Source organism: Fulmarus glacialis, unplaced genomic scaffold (assembly GCF_000690835.1).
Source record: "Fulmarus glacialis isolate BGI_N327 unplaced genomic scaffold, ASM69083v1 scaffold42732, whole genome shotgun sequence".
Taxonomy (NCBI): Eukaryota; Metazoa; Chordata; class Aves; order Procellariiformes; family Procellariidae; genus Fulmarus; species Fulmarus glacialis.
In genome coordinates, this window is record NW_009199250.1 from 11,002 (window position 1) to 23,919 (window position 12,918).

The 12,918-nt window shown below is 37.4% G+C and overlaps 1 protein-coding gene across 1 annotated transcript; it reads right to left on the reverse strand.

Moving 5' to 3' along the window:
• Positions 1 to 659: 659 nt before the first annotated feature.
• LOC104073427 (lysine-specific histone demethylase 1B-like) lies at positions 660 to 12,321 on the reverse strand (the record flags this gene model as incomplete). The annotated part of the gene is made up of 10 exons (XM_009573186.1): positions 660 to 743; positions 1,339 to 1,491; positions 3,473 to 3,595; positions 5,112 to 5,237; positions 6,094 to 6,210; positions 7,125 to 7,199; positions 7,598 to 7,729; positions 9,371 to 9,498; positions 10,542 to 10,713; positions 12,184 to 12,321. Coding segments are annotated over 10 exons (1,248 nt in total), but the record flags the coding sequence as incomplete, so codon positions are not given.
• Positions 12,322 to 12,918: the final 597 nt, after the last annotated feature.

Sequence of the window (12,918 nt, forward strand, 5' to 3'; positions counted from 1 at the left end):
GCTACAATAACCTTTCTATGATTGCACTGTAAACTGTTCCAGCCATCTGATTTAAAGGAACAAACTTGATATTCCAAAGCCCACTTAGCGGAGGCTAAGAATATCAAAAATATTATAGAAAAGGTTACTGATTGCAAGTGGAAAGAATGATAGTTGAGTTCCTTCCTACAATAATTCTAGAATTTGTCTAGGCTATTCAGGCTTTTGGGAGCAAGTTTGAACTCCTATGAGCATAATCAACCTGAGAAGCACAGTTAGTGGAAAATTCCCATTATCATTACTAACTGCCAGCATTTTTAATGCTGTATGTTAACTTAGTCTTGTTTTAATCTGACCTTCTGAAATGAAGGTTTACAATAGCATGACTTGAGCCATACAGAAGAGGACTCTCAACAAAAGTTCTGTTAGTTAAGCTGTGGCCAGGGACTCCAATGTCACTCTTGCTAGTAATACCTTAGCTGGAAAAAACCCCCAACAATATATATCATCAGGGCTTAAAAGGGGGGTGGGGGAAAAAGAGGAAAAGGAAGATTTTATCTTCAGGTACCGTATACTATTTAAGTACCACTTAGGAAAGAGGCAGCAAATAGGAAACTTGAAGATAGTTTTACCCACAGAAAACAATTAAAAATATATCTATAAACACAAAATTTCAGTACTTAGAATGCTGCTATTTTGCTTGCTTCTCGAACCCCACTCAAGTAAGCTCCTGTAACGGTCTGAGGAAAGTGCCTATTTGTGGCCTGTATTTTTAAAAAAAAAAAAAAAAAAAAAGTGAATTGTTTCTAAAACTATTAGAACAGATAGAATTTCAGTTTATAAGATCAGTTACCAACATTTTTAAAAGCCATGGAAAACTTCTTAGAATTTAGGAGAAAATATTTAAGATTTTTAGCAACTTCAAAATTGGCAAGCAAGTCAACTAGCAAAATTAGTAGTCTGTTTTGCCACCTGCACTTTAGTGGGGCAGGTAAGTTCTGTTCAGTATAGAATGCACCTATACCATCAGTAGCACGCATTTGTTATGTTACCCACAAATGGAGTAACAGAAAGACAGTGTGACTAAAAATAGAAGTGGATTGTATAGTCTTGTCATGTTCTGCACTTATTGGTTATGCAGTTCACTCCGGACCTGAAATATTTGGCAGACTTTCTATGCCCAATAATAATATGAATAAAGAGGGTTCTGTGTCAAAAATCAAGACACATTAGCATATTTGTGTAACAGAATATTTATATGCTACCTCTAGATTAATGGTGTTGGTTAGCGAAAGACATTTCTTATTTTTCATAAGAAATAGTTCCCCAATAACCTTAATCAACAGTAACAACACTTACCTCACCAGCAAAAAAAATTTTTCCGTGTATGTCTTCAGCTATAATGTCATAAGCTTCACCACTGCCACCTGTTTTTACAAAACTATATGCCATCTGGAGCCAAGGGTCTTTGCTCCATCGAGTAACAAAAAACTTCACTGGGTCAGGAACCTCCTGCATAATCAAAATAAAAGTTATGCACTGCAAAGAAAAGCTCATAATTGCATAGCTTTTTCTCATAAACAGTTTCTTGTAATCTTTAGAGTATGTAGTAGTATTACGACACAGATTAGATCACATTCCAGAATTAGATGCCAATTTTCTTTATTATACTACTAACCACAAAGATAATCTTGTTTGCTAGACTTGCCTGATGTCTGAAACATCACAATAGCACTGTCTGGATATTGTCATATACCTAGAACTACACATGAGAAAACAAAATTTTCCTCAAAATACATATATACTCTTGCAAACAATAAAATGCCAATATCAACATCATTCAACATGTTTGTATGTGTAATGTGAGCACTTTCCATCTTGGTAAGGCATGATGCTGCTTCTAGCTTGTTAAATCTGAAAATGTAATCTTCATTTTGGAGATAATTTTATTCCAATGGAGAAATAACATTACTTATCTAAGATCAGAAAATGAGCTGGCCTGAAAACTAGGTTCAGGGAGAAAACAAAAAACAGAAAGTCAGAGTGTCTGTAGCTAAGCCATGACAGTAATACTGTGTATTCTTTGTCACGTTGCAGCATGCAAATTCCATACAATTCTACCAAAAAGAGCCTGGATAACAATTGTATGAAGGCTTAGTCAACTACAGCTGTCTTACTCTTGAGGGGCTTGCGACAAGTATACAGAAGCACCCCTGGTTGCCTCTTACACAACATCTGGTATCAACAAACAGACTATTCCAATCAGGTAGCACATGAGAGACTAAAGCTCAAGCAATCAAGACAATGGCTAGCCAAGAATGGCGAGTTTCATGAACATCCCAGAAGAAGTTCTGGTACGCCCCTGGAAGCCATCTTGTCTTTGAAAATCCCGCTGCACTGTGGACAGATGACTGAAATTCACATACTGCTATAAACCAGAGACAGACATGAAAATCACTCTTCTAGACTAAAGTGGCACCAAAACCAAAGACCTGTGTGTTACCTCAACGTTCTCATGAGATCAAAATAGCAGGTATGTGGACTTACATTGCACATGATTGTGGTAACTGTAAAGCCATTACCAAAAGTATGTTTTCTAGGAAAAGTCGGGCTTTCAGATGCTGAAGCTTTTCCAAGACCATTAATCCAAACATCTGAACCATCAGTAAAACTTGAGAGATTACCCATGAACATTAACACAAGCATTCCTTGGGATCTAATTGCTCTAAGTAATTTAACTAAGGCATTACTGTGTATAGAGTGGAATGCAAATAACATTGGTGAGTGATAGTCTTCTGCTTGCCCCAGATTTCTCTGATTTTCATATTAGTTTTTATCTGGATGATGAGCTGGGGGAAGAAAAAAGGTAGAAATTTTTATCTAATGTTTTTTTACAGTCAGGATGTAGGGCCCTTGATAGATCATTTTGCCTGTATCTCCATCCCAAGACAGCTCAGGAAGGGTTGTTTCTTATTAGAAGAGTAAGGGATTTGTTTGGTTTGGTTTGGGGGATGGTGGTGGGAGTGTTTTAATTTCAGTTGTTTTTTTACATGGAGGGAGGGGGAATCACAATCAAATTCATCTAGCTTAAAGCTTTTATGATGTATTGGAAGCAGTGATGACCAAAAAAAAAAAGTTTGGAAAAAGTGACAGCTAAGAAAGAAGTGTATTTGTGTTACCTGCCTAAAGTACTGATTTTAATTAATTTTCCTTTCTAAAAGCACTTTAAAGGATGATAGTTCATTTCTGGTTTTCAACTCATTATCATTTTCCTTCAGACAGATCTAAGATACTTCAATTCACATTCTTCACACAAGAGACCAAACATTGTGGTTTTAGTGTATCTCAAGAGAAACATATTCTCTCAAACTGAGACAAAAAGAAAAATAGTTTAAAATGTCAAAGGTTTTCTTATATATCATGAAGTAACACAATCGAAAGCTTTACCTCTGTTGGCAAGTTAATTCATCTCAAGAAAAGAGGCTTCTCTTACCTGCTCCTTAAAGAGCTCTCGAAGTACAGTCATACACTGCTGCAGTACTTGTTTATCATCTAAATTCTTAATGGTTGTCACAGCATCTCCAGTGACCACTGACATTAAAATGCTTTGTTTGCCCTAAAAACAAGACATTAATATATGAGATCATTTAGAAATTATTAGGTTTTTAAGTATTTCTTGAAGAGTCCCTTTTAATTGGTATCGACAAAGAGACTTTCAGCTGGAAAGCAACTTCTGTGCTAGGGGAAAGTGGGTTTGATTCCTTAGAATAAAGGGTGCATATTCTACAGTATTGATGCTCAAATTACTAACATCCTCTGATGTCTTGTTCACAGATCTGTGTTACGGTCAGCCCCTTTTACAGCTTGCTGAATTAACTGAAAACTTCCTATCTGCCTATTTAAAGGCTACACCAAAAGATTTGACATTTACAGTGTTGTTTGTGACAGACCTCTTAAGCTCCAGTTCCATGCCAAAATTCCACCTCAACTGTACTGCAATTTCAAAAGGTGGCAACAAAAAGAATCTATTTAAGTACTAGTTAGATATATTTTGAATTAGGCCAATACTAAGTTCTTACCAGCAGATTTTGGCCCAAGAAATGAAAGCTCAGTTCTAGTGATGTTTCCTTCCACTTCAAGAAATCTGCTACCCTGCAGAAGTTTCAAAGATGAAGTGGTGACTATAGAATAGCACACAGGTTCTCAACTCCTTTAAAACAACTCTCCCTCCCTTGTTTATATAAGGCAATTCTTCTGTTACTAAACTCGATAGTTAGCAGAGAATAGCTATCAAGCAAATTAAGTATTATATCTAGCCTCTGCACAGCACCAGCACACTGAACCACATGTAGAATGAGCTTAAAAGTATTGAAGAGAAAACTTCTTTAAGGAAAGTCATATAGGTACATACAGCTACAGATAGTCTAGTAACAGCACAATCTTCACAGGATGGCTTCCTTTTGGAGTAAGCTATAAGGTTACAAAATGGCCTTTTAATTGCTGCCAAGTAGCAAGTAGCAGTTGTAAGAGCATGAAAAGGTATGATATAAACGTATAATGTGTCTGCTTGGAACTGGCGGGGAAGAGAAACATGATGTCAATGCACTGGTTTGAATTTGTTTTGAAATTCATGAGTTTGGGACTGACCCTACAGACCTCAGTTTCAGTCAAAACCTAGTTTTTGTCTTTTCTTCTGCCACTCCACATAGTTATTCAGGCTAGTGCAAGCCATGAAGTGTTAATAAGCCAGCACGATCTTTATAACAGGATTTTTAGCTGGTTTAAATAAGGGAACAGAAGTCCTAAACTGAAAGTGACTGGTAGACTTTTTCCCATATTGGTACATCTATAGTCAGGTATTACAAACATATTTTTAAGACAGTTTGAGAATAAAAGCATTAACTTGCTTGTATATTATTTTGTATCCAAATGTAGGAAAACATTCCCATTTATTACAATGAAGTATCAATCAGCTTTCTCTTGATAAGTAACACTGCTTCCACTTCTTTTAACAGTTGTGGGGGTGGGGGGAAGAAGAAAACTTTCATTTTTCCGTAATTATTGCACCTAGATTCCAAACTGAATTTCTGAAGGGCTAACAGAAAATGCATATGATAGCTAGCATATGATACCTCTGGATCCATGTCATAGAAAACACTAAAGAGCCCACGTTGGCTGGAATTGGGTGGAACATGACCAAAAAAATCAGCTCCTTGAATTTTACTGTCCCAAAATCTATAAGGAAACTGCAAGGCAATCTAGAGAGAGAGAGAGAGAAATGGAATTAAAGCATTTTATACCACAAAACTCATAACTGGATATGGTATATGATGTTCTTCTAATTCTTTTTCCCTTTTCCATTCCATTAGAGATAGCCAGTTCTGTAAGAGGGTCTCAACAGAGAATATATGGGCCTGTTCTCCAAGGGGGACAGGGAAGGGAAAAATACCCGCTAATCTCGCAAATTGCAAATGCGCAGACAGTATCAAATTCACAATGGAATTCACTATGGAAAATGCTCAAGAAATTCAGCAGAATTTTTACAAACCTAACGTAGAACTTAGTGATCCCCATCCTGCATATGGGGTTTCTAACTATTGCCTTTAAATTTCAACATTGTTATAATCCTGTTTCTGGCATTACTTCTGATACTGTTTTGTTCTAAGCACGTATCTTACTAGGGATCTTTTCAGGAGAGGCTGTCTTTTTGCACTGGGAGAGGGTAGGAGATTTTGCACTGGTCAAATACACAACTTTCAGTATTCTTCTGAAATAATTTATGTATTTATTAGGTTGAAAGGACCTGGAATAAGCGTATTATTAGAATTTTGGAAGATCTAAGACCATCATGAAGGCTTGCTCAAAATTGGGCACAAAACGTTTAAGCTGTGAAGTGATTCTGAAAACAATTTCTTTAAAAAAACCTATTAAGTTGGGAAATCTAAGAAACAGAAATGCATGTGATCCCCGATAGCATTTTGCTCTTCTGGGCTACTGTATACAAGTAAAACCAAATGCATGATAAATCCTGAGAAATACGCAGCAAAAACAACAGGGACAAAGCAGCCAATGTTTCTATGAAAAGAAAATGAAATATAATCTGAAATTACTTACCTTCTCAATGACTCCTGCTCCCAAACTATTAATGGCTTTAATTTTTTTTTCTGACAGTGGAGGATTAAACTGAATGGCATTTTTCTGAAGAAGGGCCAGTGGCACAGTCACTAATACCTGAAAGAAATAATTACAATCACAACAGTAGCAAAAGCTGAATACTGCACTTAAGCCTCACAGCATCCTCTTGACTATCTTGGATTATTCTTGTAGGATGCAGCATAATACTCACCACACATCTCTAGATCAGTGTCTGGTTTTACTCCCCCATTAATGGGAAACACATGCCTTACATCAGGTGAGAACAGATCCTGCAGTTCACTGGTTTTAAGTTGTAGCCTGTTGAATTGCTTGTATCAGAGTGGCTAACCATGCTACTAACTTTAATACCTCCTCTAAATTATAGTGAATGGCTTTCAGATTAACAAAACTGTCTTTTTGAAAGGAGAGAAGATGCTCATTGTTTTGGTTTGTTTTTTCTTCCTTCACACATCCCTTCTCTTTAAAATATGCTCAGTAACACTGTTGATGTCAATTCAATCTTGATCAAGCTTATGTATCATTTTAAAAATTACTAAAAGCTAAATTACACAGCATGAAGCAGGTGGGAATACAGGGAATAAGGGAGACTGAGAAATATGGGTTGTCAAGTCCTGCATACCAAAGGGAAAAAGATTCACATACTACATGGGGTAAAGCTGAGCAGGAAATGGAACCAAAAAACATAACCATCACTTCCAAGACCAGATAAAAATCTATTTGCTTTACATTTTAGTACTACCTTTATAGTGCTTAGTTCTTCAAATTAACTAGTACTCAAAACTCAACCTCAACGAAAAACAGGCTCTAGGACATCCAAATACAGGTCACTAGAATATATGAGTTTTCATCTTTGAGTGGGGAGAAATTGGACTAAATAGTCTTCTGGGGGAGAGGAGGCGGGGTTGGGGGGGAGACAAAAAGGACATGTAATGTGGTCAATACTGTTCTTTTGTTCCCTGAAATCCTTAATCTTGAAGCATATTTGGTACCTTTTGTGTTGTCCACACTGTTCCATCTGCAGTAGTGACCTGTACTTCTTCACCAGAATAGTCAATACTCTGTACCTATTGAAAGACAAATTGAAGAAGGTTATACTACAAAATCTACATATGCAATGCAAATTCAGACAAGAATAGCTAATATAGCACCAGTCTGCAAACTAGAAGTTGAAAAACACAGATTTCCAGATAAATATTGAAAGAAAAAAAAAATAGCCTCCATGGAAGCTGAAAAAGAAAAAGCATCATGATTCTAACATATAAGCTCATCATAGCATAATATTTAAGTACTGATAGTCCTCAAAGAGTATTTCCAGAGACACTGAAATTGTCCTCTCTTTTCTCAAAGACAAGTCAAAATAATCACAGGTACAGATTTGCCTGGTCCCAAAGAATAAAAAGATATGATTTGGTGCTTCAAAGCAATCCAAGACAGGCACTGCATCAACATTTTCCAGACTCACTGGGAAATTCAGCCGGATGTCCAGCCCTTCTGCCAATTTATCAATCACAGTAGAATATCCCACAGTTAGTAGAGTGTGATCTCCAGCAAACTGGGCAAAAAATTCATTGTGGTCCCATGAGCGTGCAGATACCTGTGGACAGAACATAACTAGCTGTCTCTATTGGTGAGGTGACATGGGTACTAGCAAAAGTCCCCCAGTTTAGAAGAAGCCACCCTAATTCCCTTCAGAAGTGGAAAAAAAAGTGTATCACCAGAATGTGTGGCAATGCTGACAAAAGCAAATGGCTTATTTACCTAAGGCCACTATACAGCATATGAATTGCTGGATTAAGAAATGTCATAATATGGGTTGGTCACTAGCAGGTAATGTATAGTTCTGCTTGGTAGAGAAAACAAGGAAAGCAGTACAAAAAGGCAGGTGGATTGTAGCGTATTTATTTCAGTTTTCTGTCTCTAGCAAAGAAGTCAGATTTTACAGCCTTAAGACTTCAAATAAAAATGGAAATATTTTATTCCCCAATATGAAGAGGAAAATAAGATACAAAAAAATCTCAATGGAATTTTTCTGTCACTTTGGAGGTTCTTCCATAATATCTTTCATTGACCTCCTCCCACCCCTGCAAACTCCTAGTTAGTACAATAGTGATATCGGTACTAAGCAATTGCCACTTAGCAGTGAAAAATCTGAAGCAATTCTCAAATTGTATTTTATTTCCCAATATGAAGAGGAAAAAAAAATCTCAATGGAATTTTTCTGTCACTTTGGAGGTTCTTCCATAATATCTTTCATTGACCTCCTCCCACCCCTGCAAACTCCTAGTTAGTACAATAGTGATATCGGTACTAAGCAATTGCCACTTAGCAGTGAAAAATCTGAAGCAATTCTCAAATTGCTATTCAAATGCCAATTCCTATCACTGCAGGTGCATTTACTTCGTATTTTGATTTTAAAATTGAAGGTAAGATAGATGTTAACATCTTTCTTATTTCCCCTGGGTGCTCATGAAGTGTGAAAGCTTGACGTATCAAAATATTTTCCATTGACTGCCCTGGTATAGCATTGTCTTGCAGATCTTTGTTACGTTCTTATGTGCTTCTCAGTTCAGATCAGATTTGTGCATCTGCACATATCAATCAGCTGTCCCACTACCATAGTACAGTTGACCCTAAACATCTTTAACCCAAGCAACAGGACTGAGTAAATAATGCACTACAAACAACACCATACTGTGATATTTCCTGAACCTGCTTGGTTAAAAGTGAAGTCGCGAGGAAAGCCAAGTATCACATAGTCAACAGAATACCTAGGAGTGGTGAACTGGGGCCCACCGTCAGGGTGTTGGAACACTTCAGAAGTTAAATGCATTTATTCTCAAGATACCTAGCAAGGTAGAGAAATACCTCAGTTTTTAAACACAGAACTGAGAAGCAGAAGTCACACACAACATCTGAGGAAGAGTAACTCTCCTGTGAATCCTACCACCCAGCATCTCAGCAAAATGCCCTACTCCACTGCACCATCTACTCTGAACTTCTACGTTAAAGAGGATGTCGCTGGAAGCATGTCATGAACTCCATCAGATTACCTAAGGCAGTGCTGGAGTCTGTGTCTCAATGCTTTTAAAGAACAGGTTAGGGATGTAGGAACAGCTTAGGGATAGCCGATTCTTCCTTTGGGGCCATGGGATGGATCAGATGACTTCTCAATGTTACTTCCAACCCTATTTTTTATGAAGCTCAACCACTTCAGAACACAGCTGTCAAAACTCACCTGAGAGAGATTGCTGCCACAGGCATACTCCAAATTACTGAGATGGAACTGTAGTACTTTTTCTTCCAGCTCACTGAACTGGATACCAGACTCCTGAATAAAGGCTTTATAGATCTCTTGTATTTTTTCTGTGAAAGAACATGTAAAATAAGAATATATCACGATTCATCAGAAGTCCTACTGCATTTCAATATGCCATTCTCTGGATCACAAGATTTTCAAGCTTATTGCTAAGTTGCACTGAGATGTTTTTTTTCTCATAGAAAAAAACCACAAGATCTTTCCGGTGATAGAATACAACTGTGTTGTTTAATCATAGTAGGTTTCCCTAGTAAAATCATCTTCTTCAAAAAGGAAACATACATAGCTTCAGGAAAAAAAGAGGTTAAAATGATTTAAAAGAAAAAAAAGAAACACACTGTGCAACAGCACAGCTGGGCTAGCAAATTGAGACAGGAGAGAAATTAATTGTTTAGCTATTGTCAATATACAGTTGAAGATTTTTCAAGGAAATACACTTCAAGTTAGTGCACAATCCTTGCAAATAAATCCGGCTTAATTTTTACAAAACCAAAATAGCTGAGAAATTTGATTCACAGTTCACTGAAGAACACAGGTGTTACTAATTCTGTCTTACAGAATCCACACTGAAAAGATTTGGGAGGCAGACATTTCTGAGCAAGTTATTTTTTTGTTGCTGAATGTGCTTGCATGCTCTAAGTGTGGTGGGAGGCGTTACCAATGGAGATGGGACTATTCTTGCCAGTAGAAGGCTTTGATCAGGCTCTTTTTTAGACAGATTAGTCAAAAAGTATAAGAGTTATGGCTAGCTATGGGCTGCTTCAGCAAGAAGCAAGTCTTTTGAACTGCTAGTGCCACTAGTTATACTGAAAAAGCTACCTCATGAAAACAAGATACTATATCAGAAGTCATACAGTATTATAAAAGCCTTCAAATTAGGCTTCCTTAAAAGTTACAAGTGACATTTTGGTCTGTGTGTATACAATAGTCAATCTCCCTTTGTCCTCCATAGAGCCAGATTATCACTGTTGGATTTAAGGTCAGATGTACAGCCATACACTTCTAAAAATGTCCGATGTAAAAGCCAATGTAACATAAAACTCTATGAACACAGCCAACATCTTCACTTTGCAATACATGTCCCACTTACCACCAAGAGGAACATCTTGATGTTGAGTTTTATCTTTTCTCCACTCAGATACGACATCTAGGATGGCATTGAAATGAAAGTCCATACGTTTATCAATAGTGGGATCTGTTATCCTTCCACCTTCCTGGATCAAGTCACATTTCTCCCCTAGTTTGTGCATTTTAATGCCAAGCTTAAGAAAAAGACATTTTATTGCTTTTTAAGTATAGAAAAACTACAGTGCCTAGCCTGCTCAAAGTCATTTAAAGTAAGATGAATCCCTCAGATTTAAGTGATGCCACTTAAAAAACATCCAAGACTTCAAATGATTAGTCAGATTAATTCAAAATCTTGTCCTTCTAGAACTGGAATACCAACAACCCTTCTATCCATTAATTGTCTACAAACTGTTGTTCCCCACTCTTCCATCCTTTTCTTTATTGGGATTCCCAGAAACCTCATCTCCAATTTTCCTATCAGACCAGGGTCTGCTACAGAGATGTTGGGTCTGGTAATCAAACACAATGAACCAGTCTCCTTCATTTCTACCTCACTTTATTCTCTAAATCGCCATTAAAATCAGTTCTTTTCTACAACTTTCTGGTGCCTGATGCCCAAACAGTTCCCTGCATTCAGGAATTGACAGGACGTTGCTTGCCAGTAACCGCCAACTTCACTAACGAACAAGCAAAGAAAAATTATTTGGAGTTAAACCTAGTATCTTGCTCTGCTTGTCCAACTTGTATCGAACATACAACAGAGCTAAGTCAGAATAAAGACAGAGTCAGCCTAGAGAAAATGGCAGAAATAGAGCTCTAACTTCTTCCTAGGGCCTTGTTACTTAGGGTGCGCTCCAGGGTTTTTCACATATCCTCACATCTCTCTAGGCTGTTGGTCGCCACTGCAGATCTCTTCTCAAGATACAGATGTACTTTGAATGAAAGTTGACATCAAATGACCGCAAAGGGATGGGCACCCAATGTGTATTCAGAAGTCATTGCTCTTCACCTCATAAGTAAAACATGATTTTAAAAAAAAAAAAAAGTTTCTTCATGACACAATAGAGCACTAAACAGTTAAAACAACATGGGCTGGATTTGCATGCCTCTCTGAACAAAATCCATACCCAAGTTCCACTTGGAGAAATTCAGCTTCCTGCCCCCAAAAAACCCAAACCAATAAATAAATAAATCGAACTGCAGTGTACTTGCGTAAGTAGTTGTTATACATATTCATCTTAACTTGTGTGGAATTGAACTAGAAATACAGAGGCTGAGCAAAGGCAAGTCTGTCATAGAACTATGTATTACAACACCACAGCAATAGCCTCCCATAGTAAACCTCTCTCAGCTTGGAAGGAAGTCTGCCGGGGACTTTTTACATTACTATCTCCAGAAAAGGAGAAAAAAAGTGGTTTCCTCTGGTTCTAAAGCTGGAGCTGCCTTGTTTTTCTTTACATAATGTGCCCGAAACCATTCTATAGCCCTTCTCTGTCCCCAACTGTTATCAAAGATATAATAGCAACACAGAGTTTACTTAGAATGCAGAACAGTGTTTTAATCATGTCATGAAAAAGGACTCCCACCCTTACCCAGCCAGCTGAACCTGGCTTAAATGACAATTTTTCACTAGTGATAATGCATGACCACTGCAGGGAACCCACTTGCTCACACATTAGTGCCATTGGGTTGTTGACACATCCATTGACGATTTGTGCACCTCTTCCAACAGTGACTCCTTTGAATGTCTTATCGTCCCACACTCGGCCACCAATTCTGTCTTTAGCTTCTAAGACAATGACCTATGAGACAATGCAGCTTAGTAAATTGTAAGATTTGGTTATATTAAACATATCTGTTCAACTCCAGAGCAAAGGGGAAAACAAAACAAAAAAAACCCCCAAGCAACTCAGCAATGCTAAAGATCTTAACACTATTTTCATTTGTGGATATAGTTAATTTATGCATTTAAATTGTCTTTTAAAGGTTACCCTTTGGGACATACACATAGGAAATAACTGTTACTTTAAGAAACAACTTTAACAAAAATAAGCCTTCTTTTTAAAAAAGCTGAAGACCTATTCAGGAAATCTCAAAATTGGAGTTTAAGGCATGCTACAGGCTATTAAACACAATGATCTGGGTGCACTGTCCATCTGAGGAAGTCCATATACCTTTCGGAGAAATTTATTCCTGGGATATTCCAAGAAAACCCCATTCGTATGTATTTCCACCATTCATACATACCTCCTTCAGCATCCACTGCTTGTCACAGACAGACACAGGATACTGGACTAGATGGATGTCTGACTGAATATGTTTACCCTTACTTACTTATATTATCTTTTTATTTTTAGAGAAAGTCTTTTTAGAGAAACTCCATCTCTCCAGAACAGTAG